Source organism: Anneissia japonica, unplaced genomic scaffold (genome assembly GCF_011630105.1).
Source record: "Anneissia japonica isolate Jap-2015-1 unplaced genomic scaffold, ASM1163010v1 scaffold1594_len1068242_cov183, whole genome shotgun sequence".
NCBI classification, from domain to species: domain Eukaryota; kingdom Metazoa; phylum Echinodermata; class Crinoidea; order Comatulida; family Comatulidae; genus Anneissia; species Anneissia japonica.
Window position 1 is genome coordinate 243,005 of NW_022722535.1, and position 22,399 is coordinate 265,403.

General features: G+C 36.1%; 3 protein-coding genes across 4 annotated transcripts in view; 1 reads left to right on the top strand and 2 right to left on the bottom strand.

Annotated features, from left to right (window-relative positions):
• The window catches only part of LOC117111934 (scavenger receptor cysteine-rich domain superfamily protein-like), a 10,301-nt gene extending 1,717 nt beyond the window's left edge, over positions 1-8,584 (bottom strand). Inside the window, exons 1-10 of the mRNA XM_033254981.1 lie at positions 8,459-8,584; positions 7,767-8,139; positions 6,085-6,408; positions 5,568-5,891; positions 4,781-5,125; positions 4,325-4,642; positions 3,535-3,861; positions 3,103-3,441; positions 2,653-2,967; positions 351-446 (exon numbers count right to left, since the gene is read on the bottom strand). Coding sequence (XP_033110872.1) covers positions 351-446; positions 2,653-2,967; positions 3,103-3,441; positions 3,535-3,861; positions 4,325-4,642; positions 4,781-5,125; positions 5,568-5,891; positions 6,085-6,408; positions 7,767-7,839 — 2,461 coding nt within the window. The 5' untranslated portion in view covers positions 7,840-8,139; positions 8,459-8,584. The remainder of the gene's footprint in view (positions 1-350; positions 447-2,652; positions 2,968-3,102; positions 3,442-3,534; positions 3,862-4,324; positions 4,643-4,780; positions 5,126-5,567; positions 5,892-6,084; positions 6,409-7,766; positions 8,140-8,458) is intronic.
• Positions 8,585-11,175: 2,591 nt separating this feature from the next.
• LOC117111935 lies at positions 11,176-18,398 on the top strand. Its single transcript, XM_033254982.1, has 4 exons — positions 11,176-12,617; positions 17,068-17,139; positions 17,379-17,468; positions 18,112-18,398. Exons 1-4 carry the CDS (start codon positions 11,535-11,537, stop codon positions 18,184-18,186), a joined length of 1,320 nt encoding a protein of 439 aa, XP_033110873.1. The 5' UTR covers positions 11,176-11,534; the 3' UTR covers positions 18,187-18,398.
• Positions 18,399-18,603: 205 nt separating this feature from the next.
• LOC117111911 (NADP-dependent oxidoreductase domain-containing protein 1-like) overlaps positions 18,604-22,399 on the bottom strand; it is a 4,368-nt gene continuing 572 nt past the window's right edge. For both annotated transcript variants that reach the window (XM_033254947.1, XM_033254948.1), the window contains exons 2-5: positions 21,545-21,744; positions 21,058-21,399; positions 19,839-20,025; positions 18,604-19,371 (exon numbers count right to left, since the gene is read on the bottom strand). In XM_033254947.1, the coding sequence (XP_033110838.1) occupies positions 19,188-19,371; positions 19,839-20,025; positions 21,058-21,399; positions 21,545-21,744 (913 nt within the window). In that variant the 3' untranslated portion in view covers positions 18,604-19,187. The remainder of the gene's footprint in view (positions 19,372-19,838; positions 20,026-21,057; positions 21,400-21,544; positions 21,745-22,399) is intronic.

Genomic DNA, 22,399 nt, shown 5'->3' on the forward strand with positions numbered 1-22,399 from the left:
GATCAATATAATTCGTCCTCATTTTAAGCATTTGAACGACAAGACGGGATCTACAAAAATAATACCGCTCCTCGGATACAATCTTTGCAAAAAGCTTTAAATTGACAACTATTGTAATATTCGTATATAAAAAAAAATCACAGAAAAGTTTTTATCTGTCTTTCTTGAAAATTTGATAACTCATTTCATACATTTTTATTCATTTATTAATTCATTTATTCATTCATTCATTCATTCATTCAAGGTTATTCATTTTTTATTAAATTTTATTTTTAGACATTTCTTCCAGATTGTTACTACAACCAGTATATGTAGGCCTACGTGCTGAGATGTAACTGTCAAATACTTACTGGATGTTGATTGGCAATAAAACCCAGAGGACGCAGTCAATTTACACAATTCATCTTCTTTACAGAATGCATTACCGCACCAACTGGGAATTGGATCTAAAGAAAAGAAGTTTTACTAATTCAACACATTTTTTTAACTCTCAGACCAATGGCGAATATAATAATGATATTTATAATAGACCACAATGACAGAGTATGGTGTAATTACAATTCCATTCGCTGCTCTATAAATTTTGGGTTTCAGCTGGAGGAGTGAAATACGAATTACGATAGGCACCCCACTTTTGGACGAGCCGCTTAAGAGGTTGTCCTGTGTGCAATATGACGTCAAAAAAGGCAGTGCACTCTTCGGAAAACAAAAATAGAGGATTGTATTGTGAAACTATTGAATAGTGAATAAGTAATTCCAAGTGAACATATTTGATTATATACTGCAATCGACAAATATTTTTGTCAATTTCCATTAACTAATTTTAAGCCTAATGTATTAATGTATTAATTCACTTTTTTGGTTCAAATTTATATTTTTCTATTAAATAGATTTTGGTAAAAATTTAAAATTCTTAATTTGTATATGAGTTTGTTGCAATCAAATTAATGTATTTTGATAGAAATATATATTTTTATAATGATGTATATTTTTGTAGCGATTAGTGATGTAGGTAATTCTTTTAAAATTTTAATGACAACTGTACATAGACTGAATTGTTCGCTTATAATACATTTAAATTATGTTTCTTTGTTGTATAATTGACTTAATGTAAGTCATATTTATAATCCTTGATGTTTTAGTTTAGACATACATTATTTCATTTGATAACTTGTAATTTTCTTTCGTTTTGTAAATTCAGATAATTTTTAACATTTCTTTGTTACCTTCTCTGTGTTTTTATACCAATAAATAAAACAATAACAATATCCTGGTGTACTGCCAAATTAACTACCGTACCAGAAGGACATCACTGGTAACAAGTCTTGTAAGTTGGTGGGCTAGGGGTCACGCACAATTAACGAAATTTCGCAAATTTGTAGAGTAAAAACAGTACTCTTTTTCGGATACGCCCTCCCTCCCCTCTGAATGTGTACATCGATAACTTGCGAAACCATTATAATAATTGCTGCGAAGCAGCCAATTCATATTCTCGACAGCAATTTGACCTCTGAAAGGTCATTGTTTGTCCAAAAAAATGGCCTAAGACAACTGAAAAGCGGAGTTTCCTTCTTTCGTTCTGCCGGGTAAAATCAATTACTTTAGGCGACGTTTGTAGACTAACCTACTCGTACCAACGTCCGCATGTCGTGACGCTGGAGTACTATTCAGCGTTTTTAGTATATTTCTAGGTTTCCTATTTCTACGTTTAATCGGCTCATGTCTCAGCCACAATATTTTGAGGCCAATATTATTTACGAACCCAGTTAAACTTATTTACTAGCCTATTTCAACGTGCTAATTATTACATTTAGGCGACGAATAGTGTTTTCGGAAATAAATACCATTTTATACACATGCGCAGATCGATTCGCCAGCAGCGAGTCATCGCCAGCAGCAGCGAGTCGCCAGCAGAGAGATGTCACTACAACAAAACACTATTGTACACGGTACCAACGCTGTTCTAATATAGACAATGGGTCGTGCTCATATTATTTGTTATATTTTTATTATTAATTATTTTCACTTGACTCGCATAAATAATTTTGTTCGAAGAACATTTTATGCAATTGTACTTCGCAGCACTTCACTTGCAATTTGCAATTTCTAGTAATATGTCGCTCTTATATAGCGCTTCATGCACAATGCCTCTAAGCGCTTCACATTACTACCCCGGTCATTGGATCAAACACATTATGGAAACATACTCAGCTCCCTGGGGAGAATTCCATAATATTGCAGCTATAGTAATCAGCGCAGTTGTGTTCCAACCTACCAGGTTATCCGTTGTTTGTGTAGTGAACTAACAGCACACGGATGCATGACACCTTGTACAAACTATCAATTGTTTTTTTATCACAAACATGTGACATGCCTAAATATAGTCATGATGACATCACACCATGACCATATATAGGCACATCATGACTATATATGGGCATAAAACATGTTTTTGTCAAAGAAATTTTGATAATCTGGACAGAACTTTCTAGTATTTCAAATATTGCACGTTATTTTCAATATACTTTTTCAATCATATGTAAAAGTGCACAAAGTTATATAATTCATATATTTATAATATAGGCCTACATTCAGCTAAACTTAGTTAAATCCTCGATTTTAGAATGACAAAACAAATAATATTAAGCCTACCTGAACATTTAAGCATGACGTCATAATCATGAGTACACATATTGATGCCCCAATCACCATGGTTACAATCAGCTATAGAATTCTCAGAACCGTTACACGAAACATCAGATAAATGTATCGGTCCGGTCCCAGGATTAGTTTGCGGTACACTACTGTTAAGAGGAGGGGGTCCTAACCCCAGTGAACGGCAAGCAACACCTGCGTCAATCTTTGTAGTCCAGGATGAAATGCAAACCGTCCCCCATTGGCCGTCATGGTAAATCTCTAATCTGCCTTGCCGAGGTGACGCTCCGCCGACAAGGCGAATGGAATGTTCTATAAGAAAGTAAGTTCATTGGAAATCACATTTTCTAAGAAACAATTGACAATCTATGGTTATGATTGAATAATTGATTGATTGATTGATTGAATGATTAATTAATTAATTGATTCTGTTGCATTCGAGCCTACCTTCAAATTCTTTGCAGCGGATTGACGCAGTTGCGTTATAATTTGTTTGCAGCATTATTTCGGAAACCGTCGGGCAATCGCGCACGTCAATTTCTAGTCCGTTACAGGCAATGCCTTTTACAAAGCAGCCATATTGATTGGTTGAAAACGTTGAATGAGTGATAAGTGAACCAGATATACTCTTAGCGTAAGCAAATCCTATGCTTCTGCAAATTACGTTGTTGTTTTCAAAAGTGACGTTGTTATTACAGATAAAATCCCATTGTCGTGTGACCGCATTGTAGACTTTTGGAACGCCCTCATTAGCGGTATTTCCTCCCATTAATAGTATTTGTTTATCTGAAACATAAATAGCATTACATGTTCTAATAAGTCTTCTGCATAGAACGTCATAGCTATATTTCACAAGTCAGTACAGTGGTTTACGCCTACCTTCGTAGTTCGTGGCACATTGAATGCAGATGGAAGTATCATACTGATGTTGTTGACCAGGAAATTTCGTAGAACAATTTTGAATATTTGCCTCTGAGCCGAGGCATTTTACTATCATCTTGTGAAAACGTTTTGGAGCAGGCGATGTAATATAGCCAGTACCACAGAGACTAACAGATTCAGATTGGTAGCCAAGCGAACGGCACACCACACTTGATTCATTAAGACTCCAATTTTTGTCGAAAATTGCGCCCCATACGTTGTTAATGAAGACTTCGACTCTACCTATAGTTGCTACTTGACCGCCTACCAACCTGACATCATAATCTTAATATAAAAAATGCGAATTGAGGTTTTAAACAATAAGGAATATGATTTCCGGATATAGGCATATACATCATCAAGGAAGAGATTGGGTATACTGATAAAAGTTGCGGTAATCTTTAATTGGCTTGCGTGTTATTACAAGCTTCATGAAATGTGCTCCTCTAGTTCTATTAGACCATAGATTCAATTACATATATTCAATTAAAAACACTATACGCAAGCATCAGAATGATCATTTTAGCATTATGGAGTAATGTAGGCCTACATAATAAAATCTGTGTATATATAATTATGAGCGATTAAAATCGGTGTGTGTATATATATAGCGGTTACATATCGAATGAGGGCGGAAACATAAAAAAGCAGGCCTACAGACGATAAGAAACTAAAGCATGACGTCATCAAACTTATCATTTTAATCACTACAGCTTAGTGAATGAACTCTCATGTTTAGTCTTCATACCTTTGTAACGATTGCATTTAATTGCCACATCTTGACTATGACTACAAGTATGTATACCCCAGTCCTCGTGCTGACATTCTGATAAGCCTTCTTCGTCCCCAGAACAAATGACGTCATCAAGGTGAATCGGTTGACCATCAGATCCAGGTATTGGATTAATTGTGGCATTTGCGCTTGGATACCCCATCTGTTTACACGCCACCTGGACGGCGTTTGACTTCCATCCATCCATACATAGAGAACCCCATTTGCCATAATAATATATTTCTAATCGACCCTCATTGGCACTTTTCCCGTCAACCAGCCGTACGTCTCCATCTACAGATAAAAAAGAAGTTAACGCTTATAACAAGGAGTATCTTAGAAAATTATTTTTAAAAATTCAAATTTTAATAAACCGTACCACTAATAAGTATTCCAAATGTATATGGAACGCCATTAGGCCAAATAACTAACCGTTGCCATTTTTGCTTCCACAAACAACACCGACTGCAGGTTTTCCTTGGCTGGAGTCATACTTTGAAGTTGCTATCTCATAAACACAACTTTCTAAACTTGTTTCATGACCCTCACATTTCACGTCTATCATGCTGTATGACCTACTTTGGCCGTCACCAAACCTTCCATCAGTCACAGCGTCGTAAGCTGTCTCAAAGCCCAGGGACCTGCAGACAACATCAGCTTCTTTTAGTTCCCAGTCAGTATTATTATGGTTTTTGATTGGAGACCACTTATCATGAAGCAGTACTTCAATTCTGCCCTCATTTGGCGAGTTACTGCCAACCAACCTAACCTGCAAATCTGATGAATATACATAGCATGGTTTATGATATGATTGTAATTTTAATAAAACGTACAGGACATAGAAGATTAGACCTGGATAACATAACATCACTACACGCTATCACCGACCGCTGTCGGTGACACTATCGGTCGGTCGACCAAAGAGCCTCCCCAATTGCGTCAAGACAGCTACGAGCGTAGAGGTTGCAGTGAACACTAGCGACAGAGTAGCGATTTTATGGAAACCCAACTTATGTGTAATGGTAACCGTTAATATTTGCCGCTAGGGTACTGTATTTAGTTTTTAAACAGTTGTGTACTCTTAAATAAAGGCTGCGCCTACGGACAATATGTTTCAAAAACAAGGGTAGAACATTTAATTTTCAGTACCGGTAGTTTATCCAACCCACCACGATGAATGAAGTCCCAGGCCCCAAAAAAAATAAAATTATATACTTACCTTTCTTTGGAAGACAAGTCACACCAACGGCACGACCGCCACTGCATGTAGCTGCTGTGGTAGCGTTGAAGACTTCATGTCTACAGTACCTCAACCCGCTCTCCGTTCCCAAACATGTGACGTCATTTAGATGCACCTCTGACGATTCCCCAAAGTCAACTGAAGGATGAGTAGCGACAGCTGCAGCAAAGCCCAAATTACGACACACAACAGTTGCATCATTAAGGATCCAATTTTTATCACAGATACTGCCCCAGGTTCCATGAAGAAAAATTTCAACCCTTCCAGAATTTTCAGAACCGTCTGTTAACCTCACATGATAATCTGAAAAAGAATCGTGCATTTTAAATTACAAAGGCGAAGTTCCATTTGATTATAAGAATGGTAGTAATTGTTCTTTACTTTGTTTCGGAAACACTGCATTTCTTTTTATATAGTAATTAAATACATGATTACTAATTAGTCTCGTTTTAGGAATACAAAAGTAGAAAAGGAAAAAACCATTAGTGTTTCTTACCCGAGGTATTTTCTGGTTGGCAAATGACGCCAACGTCTTCGTCATGGTTATCGTCGATGGGCCTCGAGTACTGACAGTCAAGAATGGTAATCTCCCTCCCGGTGCATTTCAAATGCGTCATATGCACCTGCATTGAGGTACCTTGTCCAAAGTATCCAATTAAAGGATACGTTACAGGAGCACTGTATCCTAATTGTCTACAAATTACATGTGCTTCAGATTCACCCCAACCACTGCTGTGGACCGTTCCCCAGGTTCCGTTGATTCGAACTTCCAGGCGTCCCATCTCTGGCGTTGTGCTTCCCGCGAGACGAACTGTTACTTCTGTAATATAGTAAAACAACTTTAGACAATATATCTTTTAAATTAATAAAGGATAATATAAATAGTTATACTATAAACATCCATTATAGGCCTAATCTAGAAACACTCCTGTAAGCCTAGCGCACTCTACTGTGGTCAAACATTACCAATGGGAGGGGAAATTAATGGGAGCTTTTGGGGAGGTCGTATGCTACTGGTTGCAATTGGCCCTAAACACCTTTATAAATGAAGGTGATCCAGCGAAAAAGTATCGTTTGTTTTCGATAATCTCGGACGTTATTACGTCACATAAAGATTTCTGCACATGCGACGATTAGTTTTGTCGTCTGAATGTTAGGATGTGCAGAGAATGCAGGGATGGTGGATCACGAAGGAAGATTGAATGCGCCATTGGGTCACGTTTTCACTCAATCAAGCTCCTCCCTCCGCTCAGCTGCCACCGACGGTCAGAAGATTGGTGTTGCTTCGGGCACACAACGTGGACGAGTTTATCGGCGGCCAACGCAATTTGCCAGGCTTTAATCTGAGGATTAGGAGTCAAGTTATTGTTGCAAGTAAACATTCTGTGTGTTTGTCAAGGCTGAATCCAAAACCTTGGGATTTGAAAGTGAGCTACAATCAATATGATAAAACATTTCCACAAATCTCCCTAATTCAGTTCTCGATGATTTATTGCTCATTGAAATATTCTAAAATTAGTTCTGTCATCATTTGAGGAAACGTTGGTTTCCGTTTCAGGAATCAGGGTATAGAACAATGACTTCCAATTTTAGTTGTTTCCTGTTGTCGAACACACAAGTGAGAAGATTTTCCCGGCGCGAAAAGTGAATCCAAATAAACTCATCTGTAGCTTTATGTACCGAGTAGGCCTACTAGGAAATAGTGCATAGTAGTGCCTGAGGGAGCTTTATATGCGCATACAGCGCATTATCAATACTGTAGTTTCCAAATTGGCAGTCCCGCGTCCTCATAAGCCCGCATTATCATTATGATGTCTGATCAAAACATTCTGATCTACCAGCATGATTGGTGGTGATGTACGTAAACTGAGACGCACCGTACCCGCGCGGATGATGGAATAGCCCAGTGTACGCGCAAACGAGGATACTGCCACCAATTAGTCAGGGGCACATAGTTAACATATGTTTTTTTACCCAAACATAAACCCACGCATTAAGGCCTATTGGCTTATAGTCAAAAGAATGTAAACAGTTACTATTGCGGAAGTTTGTTATACGTTGACTAATTTTACAATTATTAAGGTCGAATAAATATTTTCCCTGCATAAAAAAATAATTGGTTAAGTAGATAATTATGTATGAAAATGAATAAGATTCCACTTCCCTGTTCAACCTTACCAGTCGTAGCCGTCACTACACAAACATTGAATACAATTCCAATAAAAACGCTTGCTTTTGCTACTGCTAGCATTGTACCGAGTCCGACCCGTCCATAAACAGTATCACAGGCCTACAACAGTAGCTGAATTGATCGTCGTCTTTCAACGCCATTAACAATATCGATGGGAATTACTGTCATCAAAACACGATGAGTTCTTCATAACAATCATATTGTTACATAAACCGCAGATAAATCGAAGTCAACCAGGCATGCCAGAGGTTCAAAGAGCCAGTGTAGACGATCTTGAGTTTTGCCATCAACGCAAGGATAACGCGCCGTTTTTGCAGAGCATATATGAATCCCTAAATCCCATATTGTTGTCGACGAAACCTGACAATAAAAAGGTTTATACTCAATATTATGACGTGTTACACCATGCATACAATAGCATAGCAAAATGTGAATCTGTTTTCGCGGCCTAATGCGTTTGTTGAAGCAGTTACGATTGGGGGTTTGTTTTCAAAGAAAATAACTGTGTTATCATTTCATATAGAAGAATCATACCTAGGCCTACATCTTACCTTATATACAAACAATACACATATACTTATATACGAACAATACTTATATATGTATATTATGTAAATTAGCTTAACATCTGTAAAAGGCCTTCCCACGATAATAACTACGGTATAACAGCTATGCTTACCCAAGGGAATCCAATGTGATCTGATGCTTCGACAACGTACTGCATTGATGGCGGTCAGTTTATATAAACATCCAAATCTGTTCTGTATGCACTATCTTTTGAGGTGGCCCACATTTACTCTGTTGCTAGGCAGTTCCTATCTATTGGTCAATATGGTATTTTACGACAGGTCTACGTGAACCACTCATGCCAACTTCATCTAATATTATAGGCCTTACCTGTACTTGAAAAAAATAAGCTCCCACCGTGTGCTTTACATGCTTTTTTTTTGCTACTTTTAACTCATAACCATCCACGCTTTCTGTGTTGGCAATTCACTTGAATAAATGTAACAGATTGATGACTTTTTACTTCTTTCTACTACTAAGGACAGGTCTTATCTACTATAGGCATGGCATCATATTTCGTATCTTTAGCTTATGATGCATCCCATTATTTCTGCAACCGGATTTACTCTCACAACTTTCAAGTGAGACGATGGCTAAGTGTACCCCCTGGGGCATTAGACACAAAAATATATTACTTAACTTACATATTTAAATAATTCATGCAGAGTATTAGTTTTAGAAAAATTAGAACGAGAACAACTTTTCAAATTTAACAGACTTTTAAAATATTAATATGTACACAGTCTTTGCATAACCATAAATTTCTGCGAGTATATTTTTTTGTAATAAATCGTTTGTAAACCATTAAATTGTTTTTCAACCTTTGAATTAACGGGAGTTTTTAATTGCTGCGAAGCAGCCAATTCATATTCTTGACAGCAATTTGACCTCTGAAAGGTTATTGTTTGTCAAAAAACTATCGCCTAAGACAACTGAAAAGCGGAGTTTCCTTCTTTCGTTCTGCCGGGTAAAATCAATTACTTTAGGCGACGTTTGTAGACTAACCTACTCGTACCCGCGACGCTGGAGTACTATTCAGCGTTTTTACTATATTTCTAGGTTTCCTATTTCTACGTTTAATCGGCTCATGTCTCAGCCACAATATTTTGAGGCCAATATTATTTACGAGCCCAGTTAAACTTATTTACTAGCCTATTTCAACGTGCTAATTATTACATTTAGGCAACGCTTGTTGTAGACTGGCTCTGGCATAGTGTTTTCGGAAATAAATACCATTTTATACACATGCGCAGATCGATTCGCCAGCAGCGAGTCATCGCCAGCAGCAGCAGCGAGTCGCCAGCAGAGAGATGTCACTGCAGCAAAACACTATTGTACACACGCTGTTCTAATAATATATAGACAATGGGTCGTGCTCATATTATTTGTTATATTTTTATTATTCATTATTTTCACTTGACTCACATAAATAATTTTGTTCGAAGAACATTTTATGCAGTTGTACTTCGCAGCACTTCACTTGCAATTTGCAATTTCTAGTTTATGTGGTTTGTTTAAATGAGATGAATATAAAGCTGAAATTTAATTCTATTCAGGGATTATAGGTGGCAGTATGTAAGTACACCATAACGTTACCAGATCATACACCAGGCAGCGCAAGTGCAATACTGTTACCATTATTTATTTTAATCGAATGAACCTCCCCCCCCCCCCCCCCCCCCCCGCAACGTTAATTCTTTCGGGATTTATGAGGGACATTTTTTTTCGAGGAAGAAGCTTAATCGAGGTAGGCGTTTGTTTCCGTGTAAAGGCCCTCGCACTCAAACAAACGCCCCCTCATGTCACTAGAAATTTAGAGCATACCAAATTTTATTTTCAACAAATGTTGGGCCCATTGTAAGATAGCTTATGGTTAGCAAAAAGATTGTTATTCCGCTAGAATAAAAAAAAAAGAAACTGGTAATGGAATGTTGAGAATGGTGTTGCTTCATTAGTTTTGCTCAGTCATAGCGTAGGCCTACACGTTTATTCGAGGGAAAACCCTGTATTTTTTCGAGGGTGTGTGTATTCCAAATGACATTCTTGAGGGGGAGTTATTCTTTTTTTTTGGGGGGGGGGAGGGCGTTTATTCAGATGAAGAGTTCATTTTCGGTAAGAACGACACATCAGGTATTATTAGGTAATCCCTAGCATTTATAAAATGCCTACACGGTTGCTACTGTGTTTTTATCTTAATCGCTACAACTGCGTATCCTTCCCCCGACGCAATCGGTAAGCCACCTCATTTGACCGACCAATCAGCCTACCGTTAATGACGGTACACCGAGTATTTAATTTAGTATGCAATGTATCATTTACCTACTTAGGTATCACCATCTTAAATTTAGTACTGTCCGTACCCATTCTGTCCATGTTGAGTGAAGTTTGTCACCTCACATCGATTCAATCTATTAAATTCTTATTGTGAACGGTTTGGTTGGACATTAACCATTAGAAATACATTTACCGGGAGTTATATTATCTGTTAATGGTAAACACTTCACACTTGGTTGAATTTCCTTGCAGTGAGCGTACATTGTACCATTACATTATCAATTATACTCAAAATTGGTCCATCGATCTTAAATACATCAATCCGGTCCATTAATGTTGATACATTACCAAATTCTTTGGAATGTACATAATTTTGCCTAACGATACTACTTTTTGCTATACATTATATAGGTACGGTACTATATTATAGGCATATAAATCGGTACAATATAATATATATTTTGTAATCATACACTAGGTCCTATTAAAAGAAACTTGCTATCGACGCCAGAAGCTTTTCGGAAGAAAGAAATGGTGCAAGGGTAAGAAGGAAAGAAGAGTTCTTAGTCTTCGGAGTGGGGTGGAGGAAAAATAACGCGCGTTATTTTGTGTACATAATTATATCGAAGAGCAGAAGTCTTGAAAGACTGAGAAATATGAGTAGGTGAAAATATGTGTGCTTATTGATTAGTGGTTGTATTACTGTTCATAGTATTCGAAGCATTTGAATTGCTACTGATGAGGGAAAAAAAAGTAAATTTCAATCAATTTATAGTTTGAAAAGAAAAGATGCACGCTACGCATGCACTAGTTACTTCTGTACTTTAACTGGAATAAAAGTATACCGATGTCTACAGCGCGGCTAATCTGCAGTTATCTGTAAAGCAACAATCAAACTTGAAGCATTATACAGAATGAACATTATATCAAACCGTGTACGTCCAATACCGACTATAAATAGAGGTAACAATAGCCCTACATCAAAAATCAGTGTTATAGACTTACCTGATGAAGATTCACCAGGGCGTTCTTTCACAACATCCTCAACAGTTAATATAACGCTGCATAACAAACCTGTAGATCTTCAACAGGAACTGGTCATCCTTTACAAATGGATGATGTATTTTGGAATTGGATGTCCTGTGCGTCTGCTCAAAAAGACAAGACTTCATCTATACCGTCTATACTCGACTGCCGTACTCGCTCTTCTTTGGTTTAATTTTCTTAGAAGCGCAACTGGAATAATGTACATTGAACGTGACGACTTTGTCGCGCAAGTCGTCATCTCGGCATGGTTCCTGCAGTGCGCATTGAAAGCGACCATTTGGTTCTGTAGGGACATAAAACCTTCGGCAACCGAAGACTTCTTTAAGCACTGGAAGACAATCTGCCAAAGTCAAGTGAGTCTGCAATATGGCCTAGGAATCAACCAGCCTAAACTTCAAAGATCAATCCGACTCACTATTGCTGCTATAATACTTTTATGCATAATAAATACAAGCATTATATTTTTTGCAAGAGTCGGACCGATCGAAGAAACGAGAAATGAGACGACGCACTACTACGCCCCATTACCATCCGATGCTCAGATTCCTCTAATGGCGCTTATTCCATTCGAGACAGCAGTTTATTTCTTTCCCGTTGCTGAATTCGTCCTCATTTCCAAAGTGCTGACAAAACAATTTGAAAATCTCAGATTTGTTGTAACAGAATGTCTGAAGAAAAAAGGAAGTTTGATAGAGTTATTCCTCGGAAACATCAGGGCCGAGCACCAACATCTGGCTAAAGCTGTTTACATAGCCGACAAAACATTCAGTTTGTACCTAGCGATTGAATATTCGACAACAATCGCTATACTCACATTTTTGCTCTATCAGCTTCTCATAATTCATAATCAGTTCTCTCCATTCGGATACAGCATGCTGGTAATTTGGGCCAGTGCGGTGGCATTGGTCATCTCAATCATTTCATGGTTTGCAGCTGTAATGCATGAACAGGTAGGTAACTTAAAAACTGTCGAATTAAATTGAAATTCACCAACTCCAACACACAAAACTAGAAACGGCTGCACAAAGCGATTTGAAAAGAATAAAACAGTAAAACGACCCCTCATTTACTGGATATGTAGTCATAATAATAATAATAATTGTCAATTTGTATAGCGAATGTTTTTTTTTAACTTTTTGTCCTGTCGGGGACAAATTGAGACAAGCTTTGCTTCTTTATTTATCATTTTATGTATTTGATTAATTAATTGAATAAATGTTAATTGAATTGAATGTAAAATAACTCTATGCGCTTTAGAGCATGATGTGGTAAAAATTATTAAAAGTTTCACCTAACAAAAATAATGAGTAATAATAATGAATAACCAAAATAAAAAATAAATATATAATGTTAATAAATAAATAATTTGAAAATAGAGAATTTTATTTACTTTTTAAAAAAATAATTGTTAAATATTTATTTCCTTAGTCGTATTTCCTTACTTACCTTTTACTCTTTTTTCCATTTCTTTTTTCCCCTTTTCTTTTATTTTCTTTAAATTACGACCCGTCTCTCTTTTCCTTTACGTCCCTGTAATTTCTTTCGTTACCTTTTCTTCCCATACCCCCTATTCCTCCTTACATTTTTCATTTTTCTACTTCTTTTCATGTTTTCCATTTTCTTTACCTTTTCTTACGTTAAAGTTATTGTCAGAAAAATGTTATTAGGACCTATAATAAGATCATAATATCGTCACAGGTAAGCAAACAACTTTATTCTACCAGGATAAAAAATAGTTATAGAATGTTGAGAATGGTGTTGCTTCATTGCATGCTCAGTCATACGTTTATTAGAGGGGGTGTTTTTCTATGGGGTGACGTTCTGAAGGGAGCGTCACTTTCTATGAGGTGTTTATTCAGAGGTGGGGGGGGGGCGTTCATTTGAATACGTTCGGTAAATATACGATACACCAGGTGGTATTAATTGAGTATAGCCTAGTTTCCATAAGATGGGTACACTGTCACACATATTTTCACTGCAATCGTTCACTGCGTATCTGCTCCCGAAGTTGAATAGGTGAGGCTACCATATTCGACCAACCAATCAGCATCGCCGAAATCTGGATAGCTTGTAGCAATTTCATGGAAACCAGGCTTAATGCAGTATCATTAAGTACGGTACACCGAGTACTCATTTTAGTACACAGTTATTTACCTATTTAACAATAGGAATATAATAGATTGAATCGCTGTGAGGTCTTCTACACACGCATGGCAAATTTCACCATAGACATCATGGGTACGGACAGTACTAAATTTAGCACGGTGATGCTTAACAGAGAGGTTGGGTTCGATATAAAATTAGAAACGTAATTTACCTCGAAGTTTTTTTTATATTATCCGTTAATGGTGCACACTTCACACTTGGTTGAATGTTCGTGCCGTGCACATTGTATCATGACATTATCAATTATCCTCAAAATTGGTCCATCGATCTTGAATACATCAATATTCGTCCGGCGGTCCATTAGTGTTGATACGTGACCAGATTCTTCGGAAAGTACATAAATATATATAGGCCTATACAAGATGACACTTAGTTGTTGTGTCATAAATGTAACAAATTTATTGAAATTTAAACCTGTTTATTTGTATCTGTGCAGCATGAAAACGTGTATATTAATTGAAACGTAACAGTATATATCCTCATATAATTATATACTTACTTATATACATACGGTACGGTACCATATTATAGGCCTATAGTAAATCGTTACCGTACAATAATACATTTTTTGTGGCTATATGTCTTATTAATATAAATAAAAGTAACTTGTTACCGAAATTAAAGTTAAGATGGTAGGAAAGTTCTGAAGTTTTAGGAGGAAGAAAACACGCGACATTCTTTTGTGTGCATAATTAATAGGGAAACAGAAGTCTGCAAAACTGAGAAATATGAGTAGTTTAAAATATATGTGCTTATTGATTAGTGGTTGTATTATTGTTCATAGTATTCGAAGCAATTGAATTTCAACTAATGAGGAATCCATGACCGCAATCTTCAATCAATTCATAGTTTCAAAAAAAGTATACAGTATACGTGTTTACAAACACAGTACACTACACTTTACGGGAATAAGTATACCCATGTCTTCAGTGCATCTATCTGTCTTTTATCTGTAAACCAACAATTAAACTTGAAGCATTATACAGAATGAATATTATATCAAACCGTATACGTCCCATACCGACCATGAGTACAGGTAACAATAGCCCTACACCAAAAATCAGTGTTATAGACTTACATGATGAAGATTTACTCGGACGTTCTTTCACAACATACCCAACAGTTGATAAAACCCCACATTACAAACCTGTGGATCTTCAACAGGAACTGGTCATCCTTTACAAATGGATGATGTATTTTGGAATTGGATGTCCTGTGCGTCTGCTAAAAAACTCAAGACTTCATCTACACCGTATATACTCGACTGCCGTACTCGTTCTTCTTTGGTTTAATTTTCTTAGAAGCGCAATTGGAATGAAATACGTTGACCGAGATGATTTTGTCGCGCAAGTCGTCAGCACGGCATGGTTCTTGCAGTGCGCATTGAAAGCAACCATCTGGTTCTGTCGAGATATCAAACCTTCGGCAACCGACGACTTTTTCAGGCACTGGAACACACTCTGCCAAAGTCAAGTGAGTCTCCAATATGGCCTAGGAATCAACCAGCCTAAACTTCAAAGATCAATCCGACTCATTATCGCTGCTATAACACTTTTATGCATAATACATACAAGCATTATTTTCTTTGCAAGAGTCGGACCGATCGAAGTGACGAGGAATGAGACGACGTACTACTACGTCCCGTTACCATCGGACACTCAGATTCCTCTAATGGCGCTGATTCCATTTAAGACGGCAGTTTATTTCTTTCCCGTTGCTGAATTCGTCCTCATTTCCAAAGTACTAACAAGACAATTTGTAAATCTCAGAATTGTTGTAACAGAATATCTGAATAAAAAAGGGAGTTTGATGGAGTCGTCCCTCGGACACATCAGAGCCGAGCACCAGCATCTGGCTGACGCTGTTTACAAAGCCGACCAAACATTCAGTCTGTACCTAGCGATTGAATATTCGACAACTATCGCTATACTGACATTTCTACTCTATCAGCTTCTTATAATTCATAATCAATTCTCTCCACTCGGATACAGCTTGTTGGTAATTTGGGCCAGTGCGGTGGCATTGGTCGTCTCAGTTATTTCCTGGTTTGCAGCTGTAATGCATGAACAGGTAGGTAACTTAAAAAGTGTAATCGTAGCTCAAAAAGTGTCATCATAACTTAAAAAGTTTTATCGTACCTTAAAAAGTGTCATCGTAACTCTTCGCCAATTCACAGCACGTACAATGCGTTCGAACGTAACATGTACGTACGTCTACACTGACGTAACATGAATGAACCTAGTACATAATTGTATCTTGTATGTCAAATATTGTATACAAATATTTCACTTGAACTGTAACGTACATATAAAAATTTCTGCAGGGGCCTCCATGATAAACGCACAGTGTCGTCTTACTGGGCTTCCCTTGGTTAGGATGCCGTGTATACAACAATGCTGACGATTCTGCGGCTTTGGAGGTTATACCGTACTGTTTCGGTTGAAGATACTGTCAAATTAAAAATTACACAAAGCGTTCATACATCTTGTTTTAAATTGTTAAAATCTATACTACTTTACATAAATTGAAGTTTAACCAAAAATATAAAACAGTCGAAAGCTGAATGACGAGTGCGCTATTTTAATTGTTGTCAATATTTTCTCTTTTACTACAATTATGTTTTAACGTTTAAATAAAAAAGGCTCCTGATAGGAACATGAACGTACTGCATAAACTAGCGTTTTAAAGGTACTGTATAGTTTCTTGACAATGCTACATTAAGTTCAATAGGGTCAAAATTATGATAAACATAGTCTATTATCAGACAAGGCGCTATCAGCCATTGGTCATCTGTATGGCGAGCCGAGTTGTAATCGTAAACAGAGATATCTCTATTTAAAACTAAGATATCTATTTCAAATAGATATCTATAGTTTCAAATAGAGATATCTTAGTTTTAGAGATATCTCTATTATTAAAGATATCTCTATTAACATAGATATCGCTATTTCAAACTAAGATATCTATGTAAAATGGAGATATATCTCTATGTAAAACTATATATATATATATAAATATCTCTATTAATAGAGATATCTTAGTTAAAACTAAGATATCTTAGTTTAAACTAAGATATCTCTAAATAAAACCAAGATATCTCTATTTACGATTAAATGACTCGGCTCGCCATACATCTGCCAAACCGTAGGACCAATTACCAACCTGTGATAATACTACATTCACACTGTTACTGTGTAATGTCGGGAAAATAATACTCATTTCTTTTTAAATCAGGCGCACGAGATTGTTCATTTTATCCATTCTGTGACTGTACCTTCAGAGCCAACGGGTAAATACATTATGGAGGTGAGTTTTCAGAAGAAAAAAATGGTTTCATTTGAGTTATTTGGCCGAAAGTAGGCCTGTGCTAAAGTTTCAATATAGGTCTACGTTTAGACACAATGCATAACGTTAACACCAGACATTAAGTTACTACAGTATAGATAATATCGGCACCATTTGAAATGTTTTTGCAGTATTATCAGTTGGTACGGTACGTTTTAATTTTCTACACTAATCATTCCCTGCCATTTTTTTTTCTTCAGATGAATATGTTATTGGCAAAACTTAATGGAACTAGCATTGCGTTTTCAGTGTATACTTTGCTACCAATCACAAAAGCTTTCATCTTAACCGTGAGTTTTTTTAAGTGTGTTTTATTTAACCAGATATTCTGATAAACATTCAGTTACCACCCCTCACTCTATTACTATCATAAAGTCATTCAATGCAATAAGTCTTTTCCAATATAAAATTTTCATTTTCTACCAAAACAAATGGATTCATGTGACCAGTTCTGGCAAAACTGTACATTTATGGGTAAAATTCAAAATTTTAGGTATTTCAAAATTATACATGTATTATAGAAGTACTTTATTTATTTAATGGAAATTGTTAGAGTATTATACGAAGTTATAAATTGATATCATGAATTCCAAAGTCAGCAATGTGGGCCTTTTTAATGTGTATATTTTTTCAGTCTTTTCCAGTTAGATATGTTGATTGATTTGGCAAATTTGTTCCATCATATCCTTTTCCATAAACTGTTAAAACCTAAAAAATCAGTCGATGCCGATTCTCGGACGTTTTCGCTGCTAACGCAAAATTTGCAAACGTTTTTCCAGAGCCCCCAGTCTATAGGCCTAGTAATATTATTTTTTGCTATTGATCATATCCGTGAATTATTGCTCTAATATAAAAAAGACGATTCTACAGTATTAAAATTCTTTATGAGCACAAAAGAATCGTCACGGTTTGATTAATATTATTTTTTTACAGATTGTTGGTGTCATGGTGACGTATTTTGCTATAGCCGCACAATCGGTGGAATTCATAGTAGAGACTTATACGTAATTTCGTGTTATTTTAATGCTCAAAAGAGCTTTTGTTTGTTTCTATTTCATTAATTATTTAAGTACGTCGACTTAGTAGAAGACTACCTTTATAAGAAAAAAATAATATTACAAGGCACTACAAAAGTGTAGATGAATAGCTTGGTGGTTAAGATGCTCGCCTTACAATCCCAGGATCCTGGGTTCAATTCCTATCGGTGTTGCAGAATATTTTTTTTTATCAAGCATCTCCAGTGCCTACACCTTATACTGAAATTTAGTTTGTGTAAAGCATCGTGTGTGTATGTTTGTCTTGTGAAAAGGATTGTCACTTACAAGCACGGCAGTGATATTATTCGCGATTGACAATTAGTGCATGTGTTGTGTGTCAAAAAGAATTTTAAAAAGAAAGTAAATAGCGCTGTTTTAACTTTTTAAATTGTGTATAAAGGTAAACTTTATTTCGTATGTACATATATTTACAATGTTTATAACTACAATTTGCAATATAAAACTTCAATGGCGGTAGTCTATCAGGTTAACGATTAAAAAATAATTATAAACGGCCACCATCAGAAATGTTTGTGGTGTTTGTAACAATTTCTTTTATAAATAAATAGGCCTACCACAGTAACATAAATGCATAACCATGACAAAACTAAAAGTTGAACTGCCACGAAAAATCGTCTCACCCAGAAGTGAATTTACATTAGACAAAATCAATTAGGTATGGAGAATTATTTCATATCAATGTCATACAATGGTTTTACAGAAAAAACGAATTGTCACAATTATTAGAGAAGCAATCCGTTACACCTTCTAATCGTTAACCTCACTACTTACTGTAACAGTTAACCTTATAGTTTCAGTCCTAAATGTGAACATATTGTGAATTATCGATGTTTACCAGTTGTAAAGCAGAAACGCAGCTGTATGACGACGATGTATTGTAATCAATGAGGTATACAAACATTATGATGCGGTTGTAAATAAATATCACAAATTCGCTACAGATTTTGAATATCATACTTTCTCTTCTCCATCTTTGACTTTTAATTGCTTAATTCCTTTCCAGTAGTAGAATTTATCGAAAGTACTCTTGTATTTCTTGATAAACATTTGTCGAAGATCATTGTTGGTTGTTATTGTTCTGGTAACAGGCGTTGGATTGGCAGCAACAGCACCCAAGTTGAACACAGGCCAAATACTATTAAAACAAGTAATAAAGAGGCAAATAAAAGATACAAAATGTATAATGTAGACTTATTGATAAAAATAATAATTACATAACTAGTAATAATATTATTATTATTAATGTAATATCTATTTGAAATTATAAACTGATATACTGTATCAGTGTTAATATAATGGTTGTTTAGCTAAGCCCCATCACTTGCACATGTTTATGGTCAGGTTCATTCAATAACACATTCTGACTAGATAGTTGTTAAGTTTGATTGACATTCCTGAAAATTTAATTACAATAAAATTAGTTACATCAGGATGAATGCTCCCTGGTTTAATTTTTTTTTTCAATGTGTTATAAAGGAAAATTACAAAAAAAAACACCCAAGAGATCAGAGCAAATCTTTGGGTAGACTAGATCCAACTGCTGATTAATGGAATAAATACAATCAATTGTACAAATAAATACATAAAAGCTTGTTTACTTACTCTTCCCTTTTGGTAAAATCATCTGCTTTAAATTTTGTAGGATATTGGCGGGCAGGTGACTGACCCAGAACAACAATGTTTAAAAGATCAACAGCTTTTTCTCGTTTTATGTCTAAATAGTTGCACGTGTTCACAAATGCATACAAAATCATTTCCACCCACTTTTCATTGGTTTCAACAACAGCATCTTAAAAAAAACCAAAAAAACAAACATAAAAGTTGATGTGCAGTACAGTATATGAATATATTTTTCTGCTGTTTTTTTTTTCTCAAGTGCCTTGAGCATTTCTTAAAAATGAATATGAGTGCTATACAAACCTTATTAATTATTATATTATATTATTATTATTTATTTAAATATTTTCATCTGTCAGGCAGAATATATTATAGACACTATGTTGTCTTGATCAATGCAAATCATATTGATATGATTCCACCAGCCTTTACAAGTCCATCCTTTAATGTCATCTTTCCAAATTCATAAGTTCAAAGATACGAATGGCTGATAAGGAAATACTGTATTATTGTATTGTATATATTAGTAATACACTGAACTTGAAGAATATTATAAGGTGATAAAATCTACTCTACATTTACTTTCTTACTTTCAATTATTTTGACCAATATTAAATGTTTTTTTTAATTTCATGAAAGGCAAAATCAACAATAGAAAATGGAATAATGGAATAAGGAATAGAGGGTATAGTAAAGGTTTCTGTAGCAAACATGTGTGTTTTGCCCACATTTTGTGTGTAATTACACAAAGATCTTATAAACACAAGACGGCGTTCTCCACGATTTATGTGTAACAAAAAGAAGCGCCGATTTCGCACAGAAAAGTAATCACTTTTGGGAGACGGCGTCCTTGTCGTTGCCATGGATCTGTGATAGGGTGTTTCAGGCTAGCCAAAGTTTGTTACCAAGTACGTTAATTGTTCCTTAGTTGTTCTAAAGAAAGTGTGCATTGTAAATCGGACGCTTCTAATTGTTACGCATAAACGTAAAGTCACACGTTGTACAGTATATGGGTGTGAAGGTGTGGTAGGATATAATGCCCATGCCCAAATAAGGACAGATAGTTTTTACAGAAAACTTCATAGCATGGACAAAGGTTTTAAGGCAAGGGCAGTGGCTTGAAAAAAATTATAATTTTTGTATCTAGTGACAATGCTGGTAAATAAGCCTTGTAAAAAATACTGATAACATCATAATGTAGTACCATGTTTGGTGCTTGCGAGAGGACATGTGACCTCAACCTGTTCAGGGTTCTCTAAGGATGTATTCACATCCAATGTCCTATTCCATGGTGCACCAGAATTCTTCATCTGCCAGGTTATCTCGGGTTGGATAATGTTGGAAAACTGGATGAGTTGGCGAAGACGTTGGATAGGAACTGAGCTCAGAAAACTGTAGATAATGGTATGTTCCTTCAGGTGGCCGATAACATCTTTGGCCACCGTTGGGAGTTGAGATGGCAGAACACATAGGAATAACACATCCACAGATGATGCTAGAAGCTGGTTATCATTGAAGCAACAGATGCCCCTTTCTTTAAGCGAAGCTTAAAATAAAAACAGAGTCAGACTTAAATCTTGAATTGAAATGGTTTTCATTATTATATTCAAATAATAAACATAATGTAAGTGAATAGAGAGGCCTTAGGAATTTCCCCCCTTCTTAGACTAGAATGACAAAACCACACTTACCAAGGGTTTCTGGTCTTCGAGTTGACACTTTCATATCCTCATTACTAACATCAGCATATGTAAAAAGACAGTTGGCTAGATGAAGTCCTAGGCGACCACACCCAAGAATTCCAACCCTAGTGGGGTCCCTTGGAGTAGCTTCCTGAAGAAACTTAGATGTCTTTGATACATAAGGGGTCTTTGCCTCCAGTATACGTTTTCTAAATAGTAAAAAAATATCTTATTCTTAGACTAGTAATAGTTATTGAATTGAAGGCACAGCATTCTATCCTAAAAAAAAAAAAAACAACACCATCTTGAAGAAATGGCAATAGAAAAGCTTTTTTCACATATTTATACTACATGGGTCTCCCTCCAATTAAAGACCACTTTCCTAGGGTGGGTCCCCCCCCCCACACTCTACAGACCTGCTGGCAAAAAATGGGATAGGCTCAGACGTTTCAACACCTGAAAATCATGAATATCACGTTAAATGCGGACACTTTTCAGGACTGCCGAAATGTTGAATATCCAATATAGCACTTTCAAAGTGATCTTTTGAGGTGTCAGAAAGCCTTTTTACTGAGTATGAGGTATTCTTTGTTTGTTCGTACACCCCAACATCAAAAGTAGATGGACAAAAAGATAATTGACACCAAAATACTGTACTCAATTAAATTGGCAACAAAATAGGTCCCCAACTAAGTAATTTGCTGTTTTTGTTTTTTTAATTCGTAAAACTGGGAGATTGCATAAAACAACATGTTTCAAACCAACATGTTGTTCAGGAGACAAACGATCATATTGCCGATCTGGAGTGTTGGAAAGTGTAGGGTCTAGCTTTAGGCGGCACTAGGTCTAGGCCTAGGGGGGGCC

Bases quoted from the DNA above. Each gene is read 5' to 3' on its own strand.
- LOC117111935 (XM_033254982.1), top strand. From the start codon at position 11,535: ATGAACATTATATCAAACCGTGTACGTCCAATACCGACTATAAATAGA. The intron at 12,618-17,067 runs GTAGGTAACTTA...TTTTTAAATCAG, and splicing joins CAGCTGTAATGCATGAACAG to GCGCACGAGATTGTTCATTT. The intron at 17,140-17,378 runs GTGAGTTTTCAG...TTTTTTCTTCAG, and splicing joins CGGGTAAATACATTATGGAG to ATGAATATGTTATTGGCAAA.